Below are 19,394 nucleotides of genomic sequence, written 5' to 3'. Positions count from 1 at the left end.
GACCTAGTCCCAAACTAAGCAAAGCTTGTACTATGGATACTAGGCAACATATAAACATACTTATATTATAGATAGATACATACTCAGAGTTAAGATATATTTATATTATTATATCTTGTTTAACATCCCTGTGCAATAAAATAAAATTAAAATATAAAATGTACTACGTACTTACTGTAAAACATACTTAAATAAATATTAAACATAAGACCTGAGAACAAACATTCGTATTATTCATACAAATATCTGCCCCGGCCGGAAATCGAACCCGGGACCTCAAGCTTCGTACCCAGGTTCTCAACCACTTGGCCATCCGGTCGTCTAAAATACATTTACAGATGGTTATGTAGCCTAGTTAAATACTTATGTTTGAGCGACCCAGCCTTGTAGAACCAGAACGGTCCTCTAGGGATCTCAAGATACATTCAAGGTTCAACGAACCTTATTCCGACCACTTAAGCGTATTGCTAAATATTTGACTTTGCGAAAAAACTCAACAGCACGGTACATTGCTTTGATAGTATCTTGATTTGTTGTTCCACTTCACTGGCTTTACATTTGGGAATGGAATTTCCAAGAACTTCATGTAATGTTGCCGTGTATTAGGGTTCTAGTGGTTTAACCTATGCCCTTTCAAGCAAATCGTGGGTTCAAACCCGGGCTCGCCTCTGACTTCTTAGTAGTTCATGTCCGAAATTATATTTGAAATTTACCACGCGGTGAAGGAAAATATCGTGAAGAATCTTGCAAACACCTACTTACAAAGAAATTCAATGGTGTGTGTGCGTGTAAAGTTCCCAATCCAGAGACACACGCAAAGTCGCCGAAACAAAAACTTAGCTTACTGTACTTAGTTATTATAATACATAAGTGTTATTTCCGAATTTTCCGAATCTCCACACCAATTTTTGACTAAATAAATTCGTCCTGCTGTTTTGGGATGAAGGAATAACAAGCGCATGCAGCTGTAAATTTTCGTAATAATATTAGTAGGATTAAAGTTCTTTTACGATCTCAATTGATCCTCAAGCTTCACCATAAACGAAGCAGTTTAGATCATAAGCATTCATAACGGCGAATATTCACACAGCCATGTAATTTTTGGTCCCGACCTTCGGGGACTTGCCTCCAGCTTTATTCCCTCCAGTTTCAAGTTGTCGTACGAAATGGTTTTATGATTAATGCCCCGATCTGTCCCTTAAGATCTAGAGATTTTTCTAGAACGTGATATAATATAAAAGTATCACGGAGATATTGATTTGTCGGCAATATTTTGGGATTGAGGCTATTTATTGGCTATGGGTGTTTCCTTCGTAATAAATACTGGCTATTATGTCTCGGCCGCAATAATCGACCGGCGTCTCAGCAAACGTTTTCTGTTCATTGTGAGTGCTGCCAGGTAACCGCTGTGTTACGTAAATACCTTCTCAACCGCGCAATTAAAAGAGAAAACAAAGTCGCGCTGCTAACATTATCAAGAAAAGTTCAATTACAAAAGTACTGTTCATCATAATCAGACGGAAGACGTGCACTGTTGAACAAAGAGTCTCCCTCAGTTATCCACCAGCTACCCGCAACTCTCGGGGTGTCGTCAATTCACTTAGTGATTAGTGGGACGCCTACCAACGCTTCGTCTTTCGATTCGAGGTCGCCATTCCAACCTTTCTCCCCCAATGGTATCTATTCTTCGACCGATGTGACCCGCTCCTTGCCACTTTAACTTGCATAGTCTTTGAGCTACCAGTACTAAAGTCATCAACAGCAAAAAGTATTTCAAATATGAAGTACATTATTAGCATACCATTTTAAATAGGTACTTTTTACCATTGGAGAAACAGTTAATCACTAAATGTGTTGGTTATATTTTGAGGATTGATAATTTCAAATTTCAAGACCAAAACGATGGTCGATGTCAGAAACTACCATCATTATTTTAAATAGTAGCAAATGATATTTTGTTTGTTGGCAAGCAAGTAAGGACCACGAGCACTATTAACTAACCTAGAGGGCGATTATTGCTTGTAATTTTCTCATATGTCTTGCTCTTCGCTTTCAAAACACACTAGTACAAGTATCTACTTGTAACACCAAGCATCTACTCTTCCTTGGTGGTAGAATTCGCAGTTCAGATGGTACTCGTAGTAGCGATCCGTAGGAACCTTTCAGTAGGTCCCATAAAAATTAAGTTTACCTCGTCGGATTTACTTTGTCTTCTCAATTACTCCTTCATTACTTAAGGAGCGTGACGTTTTATCGTATCTTCAACAATTTAAGAATTTACCACCAGTCAAGGCCTGGCGAAGGCATTGCGAAGTCGTCAACGTAATACTAACAAACCAAAACAAACATTTAAATTTGTCATTGTAAGCCCTCAAGTACCCAATTTATTTTTCATAAAAAACTAGCCACAAAAATTTCAGCACTTCATGTAATTTTCAACGTTTGTTACACCTTTCCACCACGTTAATTTGGGAGCCATTCTAAATACGCCGAATGAATTCGAAGATAGGTAATTTTATTACACGTCTCTGATTTTCCGCGAATGCTAAATCTGTTAACACCTCGGCAAAACGTCTCCATTAAAAGCTTGAACAAACAAGCAGGCGTGTGCTGATACAGAGGAATCGCAAAAACGAGCCTTACCTTAATCGGGTTCCGAGAGCTTTACCCGGGCCAGGAGAAGAGCGATTTTATATAAAAAAATAGAATTACTTTGCAAAGGTTCACACAAAAAAATCTAAATCGTAAGGTCGCGGGTGAACAAGGAAATTCTTTTAGTTCATCGATCAAATCAGCCCACATTCACCTATTGCTGGGTGAAGGCCTCTTCATATTCACGCCACTTTACCGGTCCTGTGCTAGTCTCATCCACAGTGTTTACCAACCGCCTGCCAAGATGTCATCCGACCAATGGCCGGCCGGTGGTCTGCCCACCGTTCTTCGACCCAGTCTTGGCTATGACTCCGTAATAGCTTTCGAACACCTGTGGTTAGTCTCGCCAAGTGACCCACCCATCTCCACTTCAATTGTATTACCCTCTTGCCCACATCCACAACTCCAGTCAGTTTCCGAATTGGGGATAGATAGATAGATAAAAAGTTTATTTCTACACATCACAACACATGCACACACAAATATAAACATATGGGATTTGATCAAGAAGTATGATGCCCAGCATAGCTTGCTCCATGGCTCTTTGTGCGCCTTTTATTTGGCGCATAAAATAATCAATTAAGTTTTGTTTATGACAGCAAGCATACTTAACTGTCGTGATTTGTTTACTCAGAAATGTTATATTTTGGCAGAATTAAGCACAGATTCGTAATATAACAATTATAATCAGAATAATACTATCACGTCATATTGATTGATAATACTATTCATGATGTTGAATACTTAAAGTTTTTCATTATTGCAAAATTAAAATCAAATACGACTTTTCATTTGTCAATGATAAATGAAAAGTAAAAACAAACAGCACAGAAAATAAGTGTGTTGAAGAAATTTACTAAGCAATCCAAGCTATCGGTAGGCGATAATAATTATACTTTCTATACTATTAAACTATACAAAATTAAAAATTACAAGATTAATTACATCTTGTATTGTATTGTATTGTATAACTCTTTATTGTACATAAAACATATAATAATAACAGTTTACAAAGCAAAATACAAAAGCGAACTTGTTGCGGCCTTATTGTTTTATTCTCAGAACTTTATAAGAGAATGAATTTTAAAAAAAAAAAACAATGTCATCCTCTAGTTCCCTGGCCCAACGTAAGCACATATTACATTTTGAAGAATGTCTCTCATCCCGTATTAATAATATCGGGGATCCTTTAATTTTCGCTGCCGAATAATTTTAATGGCACATTATTCACATAAAGAATTTTTAGACCCAAGCCCTACTCAAAAGGTAATCGACATAAAACATATAGGATATCATTAACTACACAAAGTGATAAATGGACGATATTTTAACACGACACGTGTAAGGCAGGACGGTATGAACGGTATGAATTTGATCACAATAGAAAAGTAATTTAAATCTCAAATTTAACCAAGAACAGTAAAGTGTATAGATATCGACACGGCCAAAGTTACAAAAGTATGTACCTATACACGACCTTAATGTTAAGTGCAAAACGTCGTGTATACAAAGCAGTTGACTGAACCTCATTAAATTTTAACCATTTTTGAATGATTATCCTAAACTTACAGTATAGGCACGTAAAAAATAACTAAAAAAAAGGATCCCCTTAGGCAAGGTTCCAAAGATGCTGGCAGCATTCCCTCTCTGAATAGCTGATTCTTTGTCCGACGAAGCTGCGAGCGCTTCAGTACCCGAAGTTTACTAACCTTCAAAGCGCTAGGACTCGGACCAAGAGTCTTGACACCGAACGGGACAAAGTCATATTCGGTGCCTACAACCTGTATCTGTATACTTTCGCTAATGGACAACGACATTATGTTATTATTGTACTTATATCATAAGTTTGCAGTGAAATATTTTTAATAAGTACACGTCAGTAAATTGTTCCTGATGAATTAATTTAAAATTTTGCGTTTAGTTATATTTTGTTCAGTCATAAAAGTCACCTTATTTCGTTGAAATCACCAAACTATCGAATTTACCTATTACATATTTCTTGTTAACAAACCTGCAAAGGGTTATAACTCAAATGGAACTCATATATTAAATAACACATCACCATCTCTTACATAATATAAGAACGGCATATATTAAAATTCGTAATATATTCGGCAAGAAGTGATCCTTTCACGCATGGCAAAGTGGAGCGTTTACATGAAACAAATTTATGTCTTCACGTTCTTGTAATTAGTCAAAAACGTATAGCTGACGTCTGAAATGATGATGTTTGTATGAACAGATGGCATAAGACATTTATAAGGCAGTCGTATGACAGCTGTATTTAGCGGTGCCATTTATTTGGCTGAGTCTTCGAGCTGTGGGCAAAAAGAAGCTTGGTAGAAGTCCAACATGCGTTTGTTTGTGAATTATGATAGCTTTTTTCCGTTAAGAACTCGCTATCTTAAGCTTAACTAGCCATTATAGTCAAGGTAGCTTTGTACAAGCTTTTATTTAACTGGTCCTGTTTGTTAGGTCAAATCCTGCAATTTAATTTTTACCCACTGTCAGTGAAAATTGGTTTCAAATTTGGTATATATTATGTAGGTTGGATAAAAATGCAAATACAGACGAAAATAGAACCTAGTCAGCAAAAAATCATGTATTAAAAATGAAACTTTTGACAAAAGATTATTTTATTATAACATTGACTATAAACTGAATTTGACCTATAACTGTAATGTAACGCTTCAGGTATCACAAAGATCATCAATCCTAAAAGATTGTGATCGTCAACCCTTTGTGACCTTTGTCACTTACACTCCCTTTACTCGTGCTAAATTTTACAACCATACGAATATCTTTTAGGGAAATTTTGGCTGGGTTTTTTTTTTATTCTACTGGATGGCAAACGAGCAAGTGGGTCTCCTGATGGGTAAGTGGTCACCACCGCTTATAAACATCTGCAACACCAGGGGTATTGCAGATGCGTTGCTAACCTAGAAGCCTAAGATGGGATACCTCAAGTGCCAGTAATTTTACCGGCTCTCTTACTCTCCACGCCGAAACACAACAGTGCAAGCACTGCTGCTTCACGGCAGGATTAGCGAGCAAGATGGTGTTAGCAATCCGGGCGGACCTTGCACAAAGGTCCTACCACCTGCAAAACCTCTGTTCATTACAACCACGTGTAATACAATGATTCTATATTATTGTACACCACATTAGTAAGCAATCCAGAAAACAGGTCATCATCTTCATCTTCATCATTACGTCTACTTTTGGGCATTGGTCTTCCACAATAGATGGTCATTATCATCACCATCATCTTCAAGTCAGTCGTAGGTTACTTTTTAGCAGAAAACAGGTATACGAGTACACATAGAGAAAATTACACGATAAGGAATAAGCAAATATCAGAAGTGGCCATCTCAACCGAAATCACTTCAATGTCACCATGACCAAAATTAAATTCCAGATTGTGGATTGCAATCTGGGTATAGGGGTCTGGGTATAAGTCGACCTAGTGCTTTGCTATTTTTACCCGACTGCCCAAAGTTGGGTTATGTAGCTCTCAGTCTGTTTTCAACAAATAAATGAGATATCATTAAATTTGTTAAACACTTGAAGTTACATAAAGTTTATAATATTTCAAAATAGCGTCCGCGAAAACACTTTTTGTTGTTTTTCGAGAAACGTAATCCTCTTTTGGGCAGTAGGCTAAAAAGAAAAGCCCAGCCTGACATCGACGCCCATCTCAAAGTTTTGAATCTAGAAAACTGAAATTCAGTATAGATTCTATTAAGTTACAAAGAATAAGGGAGGATTTTGCGAAATTCCCACGGGATAAGAAGTTCTGCAATGGCGCTCAGTGAGCACGAGATAGGGCTTTGTATAAATCAGCTGCCAGATGTATTTGATTCCAATTTGCAGCATGCGGCTTATCTCACTAGCTTTGAATACTAACAGCCCAAGACTACCAGCGACAAGCGTGGTACGGAGCGATTTTCTAATACATTACCTGTTTTGCTTGCTAAGCGCTGAGCGGTAATCGCCTCTACCAAGCAATATACAGAGAAATCACGATAGAGATCGAGATAGTCGAAGCTAAGACTTGGCAACCGTAACTGCTGAGATATTTGCGGTTTGTGAATTCTGCTTTGAAAATGTTTAAGCATCTTGTATTGCACAGTTTTAAATAGCTGTTTGGATTAGTGGAAATGGGAAAGGAATGCCTCTTCTGTTATTTAGCAGCTACAAGTAAAAGCTAAAATGAAACAATTTGCAGTCTGAAAAGAAACTAATTTGAACAGCTGAACTGTTGATACAAGTTGAAACGATTTGATTTTTTTTGTAAATTTTTCTTTCAATAGGTACCTGTGACATGGCAGGTTAAATATGTGAATGAAATTGAAAATGTTATTTTGTGTGCAGACTTTTTTTTTACATTAGCGTGAACGAAAGTTCGTTATATCTGAATCTCATGACAGTTTTGTCTCTGAATACGCGAAATAAAAAAGAGATGTTTTGTAGGAGATATTTTCGTAAGTCTTTCTTAGCCTGCTTCAAAACTACAAGACAAGTTAAATTTAAAGCGTCTCAAATACATTTTGTGATAAATACACAGACACACCATAGCATTTGTTAAACGAATTTTAAATATGACCCTTGTCTAAAGTCACCTGTGAGGACATGCATAGACGGAACCTGGACAGGGGCAATTACTAATGTACCACCTAGCAATTACAACAATTAATACTGTGTCAGAGATATTCTTACTTGTAAATATTATAAGTTTATTTTACGAAAATATCATCCTTATGTCTAAAACTCCTAATCCTTAAATTGAGGCGTAGCCTCTGCCAAAAAATATATAATACCTATGTGTTGATGTTGGAAATATAAACATGTATCATGAGTAGATATGGCTACAGTGAGAGTAAATTCGAGATTCCCATGGGGTGAAGAAAAACTTATAAGTGGATATTTCAAATCGAATATGGGATCCATGGGAAAAGTTGGGAAATACGATGTTTGACTGACTTCAACCATTGATCTTCCGTTTTTATGGTGTGGAATCGTAAAATCGAAAATACGTCCCTGTAGCGAGCTTTACTGGAAAAACTTGGGTTATAATTCCCATGTGATCTCAATATGAATTGCAAACTTCACGTACAAGATTCAATTGCTTTGCTGTATACACATTTCACAAGACAGTGTTTACGCTCACCGAAAAGCTAAATGGTAAAGAAAAATGATTTCGCACATAAATTTCGAAAATTCATAGCATTGTTTTGAACCCACGACCGTTTCTGTAGGCCATAGGTCAAAACACTAGACTTCCGCAGTTTTTAACGTAGATTCAGATTACTTTCACTATCATCATCATCATCATATCAGCCATAGGACATCCACTGTTGGACACGCCTCCCCCGTAGATCGCCAGTTGCTTCATGATTGGGTTCACCAATACTTGCCATGCTTGGCAAGCGGGTTGACCAATGCTGTATAGGATGTAATGATGCTAAGAAGATGCTGCTGCCCATCTTTTAGTATTCTATCTATCTATAGCAAACCTTGTTGCGTCCGTCTTCGAACGTAGGCCTCCTCTTCACGTATCACTTCTGTCTGTCCCCTGCCACCTTCTTCCAGTTAGTGCTGCCGGATGTCATCCGTCCATCTCTTAGGAGGTCTTCCTCTACCCGGGTGTTGGCACGTGGTCTCCACTCCAGTATTCTTCGCACCCAGCGGCAGTGATCCATTTTGGCTATGTGTCCTGCCCATCTCCACTTACGTCTTTTCGTATTATCCCATTTTATTTTGGTATGTATAATCACTATTATTTTACAACCTTTTATTTAAGTTGCAGTGTATGGGTCAAACCTTGCACCTAAGTTAAATTTGACACACTTCCAGTATTCAGATTAACTTGTGGTATACTTAATTAAACCTGGTGACAATACAATAATCTGATAGTGGCATCCTGGTAGTCCGGCCAAGAGCGTCTTCACAGGACAGAACTCCTCAATGGTTAATGGCAACCACTTGAAATTTGGTACGGAAATGTAGTTTGGATGACTATGTAAGTGTAGTAAACAAAAAGTACAGTCAGCACAAAACTTGTATTAAAAATGTTATTTTTAACAAAAATGTTACTTAATAGGGCACCCGTTCCGTGCAAACCGCGTCAGTTAGCGTAGGCCCTCATCATCATCATCATCAGCCGGAAGACGTCCGCTGCTGAACAAAGGCCTCCCCCTTAGAACGCCACAATGGACGACAACTCGCTATGCGTAGGCCCTAAAACATTATTTTTGACGTAGGTTTGACTTTAAACACATTTTTTGTCCACAGTACGAAAGCCGAGCCTTCAATGAGTCCGTGACCAACAGCTCATGCGACCTACTGTCATGCTGGATAATGGTGCGACCAGAACGTGGCACTGCCAAGTACACTTGCGAAGTGTCCAGCGAAGGCCCGCGGTTTGCTGTTGACAAGAAATCTGCCAATATGACTTTAGCTGGTGAGTCCTTGAATCCGTTGCTGTGGCGTGCCCGCTTATACAGCGTGATTTTTTTATTTCCGTTAATTTTGGCAGATGACTCTGTTCATTATTAGAAATCACCTGGTAATTTGGTAGTTTGCTGATATGAGACCATTTTGTGACATGCGCATTTTTTTCCCATGTTGTCACAAATAAATGTTTTCTTTTTTTTCTTTGTAGTTAACATTTAAGCCAAGTAGAAAGAAAAAATCATACAAAATTGATTATCTTGATTATCTTTTAAATAGTAAAAGTAAAGCAACTTAAATATTAACGTCATTGAACCTGTGAAGGTTCCCCTTAAGTTGGCGGAAAAAAATATAACATGTATCATGTTTGTTTTGTTTGTTTATACTCTTTATTGTACAAAAAGGAAAAACAAAAAGATTACACAGAAAAGTAAAGCGTTAAGTACAAAGGCGGACTTATCCCTGCAGGGATCTCTGCCAGTCAACCTTTGAGAGGTAGAGAAGAGCTATCAAAAAAAACAAGGATCGACAAATAGAGAACATGTTGTGTCTTTCAGGATAATTCTGAGCTGTTAACAGTGACTTATAATTATCTGTCGACTTCTAACACGTCGACTTGCAAAACAACAACTAACATTCGAACAACTAACGTATTTGTTAGGTATTGTCTGTTTTTGTGTTTATAGGTATTATACATTTTTTGTACTGATTTGTGGTGTGCAATAAAGAATATTTGTATAGTATTGTATTTTTTTGTAAATTAAATGAAACTTAGTAAAATTAATGTTTATTTGTTTATTTAGTCACACGGATTGAGAAAGGGATGCTTGGATGGTTTGGCATGTTGAGAGAATGAATGAAATCAGATTGACTAGCAGATCTACAAGACGAGCGTGAATGGAAACGTTGAGAGGAAGGCCTAGACGAACGTACCACGATCAAATCGGGGACGTTCTGAAGAAAGGTCGGGTCAGGAGTACTCTAAACCGACGTGCATGCATGAAAAGATTGATGAATGTAGAGGAAGCGAGAGTTGTATGCCAGAATCGTAGCAAGTGGAAGGATGTAGTCTCTGCCAACCCCGTTGGGAAAGAGGCGTGTATGTATTTGGGCAAATAACGGTAGGTACAATATATAGAAGAAAGGAAAATAAAACTTAAACATTCCCCAGCAAATTAAATTACGCAGTGGAATTATAAACTGGAGTAACAATTACAAAAAAAGCAGGAAATAAGTTTTTGGTTAAAATTACATTTTAATACAAGATTTTTCTGCCGAATGTACTTTTTGTTGACTGTACTTGCATTGCCACCGAGACGATCCTGGCCGGACTACTAGGATATGACTACCATATTATTGTACTGTCACGCAATTAACATAAAGATACCAAATTTCAAGTCAATCCAACTGCTGAAAGTTGGTTGAATTTAACTTGCAAGATTTACAATATTGCAAGACAGACAGACAACGGGACTAGGTGAAACTAAATAAAAGCTTGTAAAAACTACGGGCGATTAAACAATAAGAATCTAAATCAACATTAAAGCCATTTTGGTGAATCTTTACAATTTTTCGCAGTTCATCGTCTAATTAGCAAACCGATGATAAATGGACGTTTCCGGCAGATAGCTACAATCCCAGCGGGCTGGCTCATCAGTATCAATGATTGTGACACTTATCCAACCCCCCTATAATAAAACGTCAGCCAGAAGCCCAACGAAATAAGTTAAAATTAAAAACTTTGATACGAAAACTTTCCACGGAAGAATGACGCATTTTTTGAAGTCCTTCTTCGTTTTAAATTTAATTAGCAAGCAGCATGGTCCTAACTTTGCTTGGATTTATGAGCTCTAGGCATTCAGAAGTTGGGTCACCTTCAAGAAATAGAGTTGGAAGTTTTAACAATGCTAGCGTTTGAAGAGCGAGAAGGTTTTTTGATAAAAATGAAAGTTGACAAGGGTTATTAAAATGAAGTTTTGTTTAACGGGGCTGTTGGAAAAGCTAAGAGGGTGGAAACGGTTGGAAGCAATTATGGGAATATGCGTTGTTTTGTAGGAATATTGATCCAAGTATGGAGACTTTATCTGCATTCTACAGTTAATAGCGTTTAGATTTGACTGTCTGATTCTCTTTCTGGGTTGGACAGATCAGAGGAAGAATTATATTTTGATAATTAGTAATTATTGCTAAAGTCTTAAGTCAATTGCTATTAACATACTATAGGGATACATATTCATATTCATTTATTGCGATCATGTTCATTTGTACAATTACTGTAGACCTTAAAGTAAACATGCGAGTACGTAGGTACATGATACCTTGTTAGGGCACTGCAATTTTCTTACTTTCTAAATTGCTTATTAAATTTAAATTGTTTGTTAGAAAAATATAAATTAAAGTTTCATTATTAACAAAATGTCAGCGTTTAAAATTGTATAAATTGTAAATAGTACATAGTATAGTTCGCAATATATATATGTCGTAAGATAGGACTTAGAGAGCCGGATCCGACCGTAACATGATCAATGTGGCATAACAAGTGGGATTCGGGCAGAGAATGAAACTTTTGAAGAACTATCAAAGTCCACTAATTCTGGTCAAGATAAAACCAAAACAATACGACACTTGTTCACTGAAATCTTAGAAATGCAACTATCATAACGATTCACAATAACTTAAGGAAAAGCCTAGCTAAAATAAAAAAACGCGTAACAGTTCCTGAGACTGTCGACTCGGGCCAGACTTCTTTACAAAACTGACAATTGACGATCGCTTTTCCGCGTCCAGATCTCAGGCTCTGTCAAGCGCGCCACGCATGGCAACACTGGCGTTTCGTAAGTGCTATAATGCCAATCCTTAATAAACCACACATAGTAATGACCATACAAGGACCATACTCATATTTACACGGCCATCCTACAAGACACACGTCCTCGTGTGTTTAATCTGCAACAATCGACACAATAGCATCATAATATTCGCTCGGCCACTTCTGACCACAACACACACAAAACAAAACAAAATTACGCACACACACACACACACACAAATCAAGATCAGTAACAATAGTATTAGACATTATTCTGATAAATTCCGCATAGTATTACTTAAAGATGAGTGAAAACGAGAGAGACAGAAAAGAGAGCCAACCATTATTCCATTCTGTGACTTAACTATCAGTCATGCTTATTTCAGCAGCCATTTTTATTTTTCTCTTCCTTTCATTCTTATGGCTCTCTTACGAGTCATCCCTGTGACTCCGCTACTAGTCATCCTGTGACATTCTTACAACTCATCTCTGTGACTTCCCTACCAGTCATCCCTGTGACTTACCTACGAGTCATCCCTGTGACTTACCTACGAGTCATCCCTGTGACTCCTACCAGTCATCCCTGTGACTTTCCTACCAGTCGTCCCTGTGACTTTCCTAGGAGTCATCCCTGTGACTCTCCTACCAGTCATCCCTGTGACCTTTTCACGAGTCATCCCTGTGACTCCTACAAGTCATCCCTGTGACTTTCCTACCAGTCATGTGACTCTCCTACAAGTCATCCCTGTGACTTTCCTATGAGTCATCCCTGTGACTCTCCTAAAAGTCATCCCTGTGACTTTCCTACGAGTCATCCTGTGACTCTCCTACTAGTCATCCCTGTGACTGTCCTACAAGTCATCCCTGTGACTTTCCTACGAGTCATCCCTGTGACTCTCCTACTAGTCATCCCTGTGACTGTCCTACAAGTCATCCCTGTGACTTTCCTACGAGTCATCCCTGTGACTCTCCTATAAGTCATCCCTGTGACTGTCCTCCAAGTCATCCCTGTGACTTTCCTACGAGTCATCCCTGTGACTCTCCTATAAGTCATCCTGTGACTGTCCTACAAGTCATCCCTGTGACTTTCCTACGAGTCATCCCTGACTCTCCTATAAGTCATCCCTGTGACTTTCCTCAGTCATCCCTGTGACTCCACCACTCTTTTTTTTTCAATAGTTAAAAATACTTCTTTTTTGTAACATCGTTAGAAAACAACAGCTCCAACAGATACTCTACAATACAGAAATCTTCAACATGAATTTAAGATCTTACATTTTCCGAATAATCTGACTCACTTGCCAGTTGCAAGTTGCCACACTCACACCGTCCAGCACTTTACCCACAGGCACCATCTCCAAACGGTTGCAAACTTACAGGTGAGGCTTGAGCTTAGATCCCTTAACCTCCACAATTATCTCATTCTAAAACATTAATACCAAACCGCACCCTCTCATACCAGCTGATCAGATTTGTCTTTTCCTTCTGCTGCCATAACTCTATCTACATCAATATCTGTGTCCGTTCACCGACCAACAAAATTATCAAATTGATTGCAAGACAAAATATCATCATTATCCAGTACCTCTCAGGAAATGGTTAATTATTTACAGAAAACCATTATTGAAAAACAAAAATAACATTAGCAGATCATACACTCAGAGCAAAAATTATGAGGAATTCCAGCTTCTATTGATTAATTAGCAATTCCACAATGTCGATCAATTTCAGTACCTATATCACTAATAGAAAAAAAAGTGAATTGCACAAACCACACATAGCTAGGTCTCAAAAACCTGTGCCCTAACCAGATCACTCCCATACTTTAACCAACAAGAAAGGAAGACAACTCCGTCTAGCCCTGGGGCCACACCGGACCAGAGCTGCAGCCGACAGAGTGCAATGGAGGCAGCCGGAGGAGGCTCATGCCAAAAGACACACAGAACTTATAGACATTTTATAACAAAATACACAGAAATAGTACCAGTTCGGAATAAAAAAAAAGGCTATGTTGTTATAATTATAACCAGATTACTCGACATAAAGCCTTGTATGTAACCCAAACACAGTAAAGTATAGTAACTCAACTCAAAAATTTCCAACAAAACACTATTCATTATTTGCTAAGTTTTTGATAGCAAATGTCACACATTTATAAAGAAACTTGAATAAAACAATGTTAGTTTATTTAGCTAACACATTCAGCAGTTTTTTTTTTTTTTTATTAAATTCAGAAACAGAGAATCATTAATTTGACAACGCAGATGTTTTCCCAATAAGAAGCTAAGTTCTGTTTTTGCATTAAATTGAATGATTTATCCTGTTTCAATAGTTGAAGTAATTCAACATAGATTTGTCAGTTGTGTAAACTTAGCATGACGATTTTATTTTTTTTTATTTTTTTTTTTTTGTGCTACTGACAGACCTCGGTATGTAGTTGATTGCAAGCAGCAACACTTTTTTTTTGTATTGGCTCTCAAAAAATTAAGCGACTACAAAAAGTCATCCCCCCTTTTCATCAATACCCAAATCTAGTCATTGACTCTTGTAAAGAAGTTGATTGTAGTGGAAAAAACATTAGTAACTTGTATTTTCTTTTTTTTTTTTCTTTACTCGACCGGACGGCAAAGGAGCAAGCGGGTCCCCCGATGGCAAGCAGACCACCACCACCCACAAACATCGGCAACACCAGGGCATTGCAGATGCGACTTTATGTTGTTTACAGTAGCAGTACAGTAATATTGTTTGTACTAACTTGATTTTGTTAGTAGTAGCAATAATTTAGTCTGTAGTAACTCTCTGTAATCTCTCTTTACTCACAAGCAACACAAAACTGCATTATTTGATATCACAAAAGTTCACATTGCACAGAAATCGCGGCAAAAGACAAAACTCAAATAAATCAATGAGCCACATAAACTTTCTTTTTTTTACTAAGGAGTGAAGTTTACAAAAATTAAATTAAATAAAATTTGTCATGTAACTAAACAAAAATCTTTGCTAATACCCATCAAAGATATCACACCATGACACTCTCAAATGTGTTATTTAGGCACCACATAAGCTAAAAACAAAATGTTAAATACTCAAGGTTTCTGGGGTAACAAGCAACTCAGTTTTGCTAAATATGTTTTTAATAACATCCAATCCATACATCACAACCATGAAAAGAAGCATTAATTATCCAAAGATTCACATTAATTTCAGGTCACAAAGGTTAGGTAAGGGTCGTAGTAAATGTTTAGTTCTATTTGTTGTCATTTTTAATGCAAGTAGGTAACATTGGTTGAAATACAACCACTGTTGTATGAAGGTGTGACCACAATGCATTGGTAACTCAAGTGTCCTTAAGAGTAACTGTTACTACAAATTGCAGTCTGCAATAACTGAAAATTACGCTTTCGTCTTTATAATAATGTAATTAATTATGCATCATGCAGACAAAACACTGATATTGCAAGTGTTCATGTACATGCCAAGGAACATGTACCACATCCATATTAATAATATAAAGTTCTCTAAATACACTTACTAAGTGTGGCGTAGAGAATGAACTCATTGTTTTTGTTTTCGGCAACCAGTCGCTTAGACTGAACCCATGAGCTTACGATTTCTTCAACGCGTAATTATATTACCAGCACCAGCAAAATATAATTTCTTACGCTAAACGAATGTTCTCAGTACTGATCAATTCACTTAACACAACTCTTGGGTTAAACGGATAACCAAGAGAAAGAAAAATAAGTTTAAAATAGAGCCGAATGATAAAAAGAAAACTCACCAAATTTCCGTTGTTACCTTATCCATCTCGTCATTCATACTGCCTGTAACCGCAAATAATGCTTCGTGCGCTACAAAATAGATCGCTACAAAAAAACTTTACTCACACTACTACTTTCATAGTTTACACCGACTAAAAATTACGAAATATTCCAAATTTACCGGCTTAACTTTGTTGTAAACAAACAGTGACTTTGACGTTTAACTTTTTTTTTAAATCTGGCTGCAATGCAAAGAGACATTCTTGACAGACTAGAAGAATTGCCAACGTAACTAAATGTGATTTAAACTCGACGCATTTTTATGAAAAAGAAAACACAAAATTGACTTTATTATTATCACAGATTTCAAATTACCACGCCTGTACATTTCATAACATAATTTCGAATAAACACACAAGTGTGACACAAGAATACCGTCACATCAAAAAAAACATGGCATGACTGCATGTACTAAATTTCTTTAACTTTTTTCTTAACGAATACAATAACGAAACGAATAAAAAAATTAAATTCTTTGTAAAATCACACTATTTGCCGATTTAACGTAAAATTTAACCACATTTTATGCGTGTTAGTATCAAAGATTGTGTGCAATCAATATAAAGGGCAGTTGCATTCATTCGTTATTGTTTTAAAATAAGTAAAAAAACACTTTGATAATGTCACTGCGCGTAACTAGCACAATCACAATTTCACACGATATATGAAAATTTAGTTTCATTTGCCCGTTCGGACCACTTCTGATGTCGTAAGATAGGACTTAGAGAGCCGGGATCCGACCGTAACATGATCAATGTGGGCATAACAAGTGGGATTCGGGCAGAGAATGAAACTATTTTGAAGAACTATCAAAAGTCCACTAATTCTGGTCAAGATAAAACCAAAACAATACGACACTTGTTCACTGAAATCTTAGAAATGCAACTATCATAACGATTCACAATAACTTAAGGAAAAGCCTAGCTAAATAATAAAGAAACGCGTAACAGTTCCTGAGACTGTCGACTCGGGCCAGACTTCTTTTACAAAACTGACAATTGACGATCGCTTTTCCCGCGTCCAGATCTCAGGCTCTGTCAAGCGCGCACGCATGGCAACACTGGCGTTTCGTAAGTGCTATAATGCCAATCCTTAATAAACCACACATAGTAATGACCATACAAGGACCATACTCATATTTCTACATATATATTTAGTTCTAAAAAATGCTTAAATTATTAAAATTAAAAAGTGACTATAGGATAGGTCAAAGTTGCAACTTTTTGACATTTGGGCCAAATGGACAGCACAAAAATCTCTGACGGGCAGTGGCCTGCTAGTGATCTGTTAAAACCCGCATTTATTAGGCTAACCTGCGTCTTACTAAATTTGAAATGGATGAGCACAATGGCCATTTTAAATTTGCTTGACCCACAGGCCCGCGGGCCTGGGGTTGAGCAGCTATGCTATATAAATCAACCGGTCTGAAATTAAGAACTGCATTTTATCTTATTTATTTATAGCTGCGTGCACGTTAGAGCTGTTGTAGCTAAAGTAGTGCAAGCATACATAAATGTCAAAACACAATGTGCCGAATATACAGGACCGAAGTTCCTGGCCTAATTTTATATTTCGGTGTATTCGGCTGACACATAAACACGGAGATAACGTGACCGAACTTCGTGACAACTGTTATGCTACTTCGACAATCACTATTCTGAGATACTATCATGACGCTTATGACTCTGATCAAATGGATTTTAAATTTACTGAAACATCTGTGAAGTGAAACGAATCGAATATTCTTGGAAAAGGGTGTTCATGTGAACTTACCCTACTGCCTGAAATATTTTGGTTATTTACAATAATTATAACGAAACTACTTAACTGAAATACGAATCTACTTGTTAGTTTTACAAAAGTTTCCACAAAGATGTTCTACGCTTGGGAACTACGCATGGGAATCTTGGCAGCTTTCTTTTGTAATTTTTTGTTCAAGTTTGGAAGTCGTCTTTGACGTTTCTATAATTTAGTCCCTCATTAGAATTTTGTTGTGTGTTGTGTTTTCAACGGGCCTTTTGTAATAGAGAAACGTTGTTGAATTCTTATCAACCGACTTCAAAAAAGGAGTTCTCAATTCGTCTGTATGTTTTTTTACTTTGATTAATGTTTTTACTGTTATAAATGATGTTAATAGTACATGTACATTTTCTAACATGTTTAGAGTCGGGTACAACTAAGGGATCCCCGACATTCCTGTAAAATTCAGATATGTAGCCCAGGTAGTTTTTATTGAACATCTAACTATAACAATTCATTACTATCCACACTCTTATCGAAAGCTTGAGCGAAATAAGGGAAGGTTTTAGGTTTTTAGCTCTACCTGCTTCTCGCTAATCTTCGGTCATAGTAATTTTTTTATATTTTTGTTTAATATAATTTTAAAGTTCTCGCACGGAGACCGTGGATTAGCAAGCGCAGCGTAGGACGTCCATCAACGAGATAGACGGATGACCTGGTTGAGGCAGCAGGTTCACTGTAAATGCAAGCCGCTTCCGACCAAAACAACTTAATGTCTATTGGGGTCTATGTCTTACAGTGGACGTCCTACGGCTGAGATGTGAAGATCATATTTTATCATGAATCTAACTAGTTCCGTTTGTTCTAGTGCCACCGGAGTATGACCCTCTTATCACGGGTCTGCCAACAATGATGCAGGCGGGAGAGCAAGCCCTAATCAACTGCACTTCGGACTACTCGCTGCCACCAGCCACCATAGACTGGTTTGTGGACTCCGAGCCACAGGAGGTAAGCGAGATAAAACTGAACGGATTACCCAACCAATGTATACAAGCCGTTTACCGTATTATTTACGTAAACGTAAAACGTTTTTTATAACCATTGCTAAGGAGTTTTTTTTAATTAGCTTATAATGTGTCCCCTTTCTTATTCCACTCGTCTCTACTCTTGGCCAGCTCTTGCCAAAATAAAAAAAAAAATTGAATCGCCAAATTAAAATGAGACTGGGCGGGACACGTCTGCCGCATGGATCCGGATCGCTGGGCCAAAGTTATCACCGATTGGGTTCCGTGCGACGGGCACCGGAGCAGAGGCAGACCTAGGAGGAGATGGCAGGACGATTTGCGGACCGATTCCAGCCAGGGAGTTAATAATAAACATATAAGTTTCTGTTAAAAATTTCATTTTTAATACAAGTTATTTTTGCTGACTGTACTTTTTGTTGACTTTACATTGTCATTTAAACCGCATATGCCGTACCAAATTTTAAGTGGGTACTATTAACCATTGAGGAGTTCTCTCCTGTGGAGAAGATCCTGGCAAGACCATCAAGATGTCACTACCAGATTATTGTATTTGCATAAGTATTATGTCAATTTCAAGTCAACTGGACCACTCGAAGTGGGTTGAATTTAGTTTCCAAGATTTGACCCATATAAATAAATAATAAACTGGGTAAGCTAAAGAAAAGCGTGTACAAAAAATCAGACTGCTTTTAAATAAAAACTTACTGGACTTATTTTTTTCCTATTATTGACTAATTTTTTTTTACTAAAAGTACCTATTTAGTATTTCATATACGGTGGTGATCTCTTACCATCAGGAGACTCACTTGCTGGTTTGCCATCCAGTCGAATAAAACAAAACGCTCAAAAAATTAACCCTGTTTAGGGAAGTTGGATTTTGTTTAGTCGGCAGAT

At 37.4% G+C, this 19,394-nt stretch overlaps 1 protein-coding gene across 1 annotated transcript in view; it reads left to right on the top strand.

Annotated features, from left to right (window-relative positions):
• The first annotated feature begins 2,896 nt into the window (after nucleotides 1-2,896).
• The window catches only part of LOC141428762 (uncharacterized), a 53,095-nt gene continuing 36,597 nt past the window's right edge, over nucleotides 2,897-19,394 (top strand). Inside the window, exons 1-3 of the mRNA XM_074088769.1 lie at nucleotides 2,897-2,965; nucleotides 8,947-9,115; nucleotides 18,344-18,483. Coding sequence (XP_073944870.1) covers nucleotides 2,897-2,965; nucleotides 8,947-9,115; nucleotides 18,344-18,483 — 378 coding nt within the window. The remainder of the gene's footprint in view (nucleotides 2,966-8,946; nucleotides 9,116-18,343; nucleotides 18,484-19,394) is intronic.

Source organism: Choristoneura fumiferana, chromosome 6 (assembly GCF_025370935.1).
Source record: "Choristoneura fumiferana chromosome 6, NRCan_CFum_1, whole genome shotgun sequence".
Lineage (NCBI taxonomy): Eukaryota > Metazoa > Arthropoda > Insecta > Lepidoptera > Tortricidae > Choristoneura > Choristoneura fumiferana.
The sequence above is the reverse complement of the archived record's forward strand: the minus strand, read 5'-3'. Positions and strand labels throughout refer to the sequence as shown.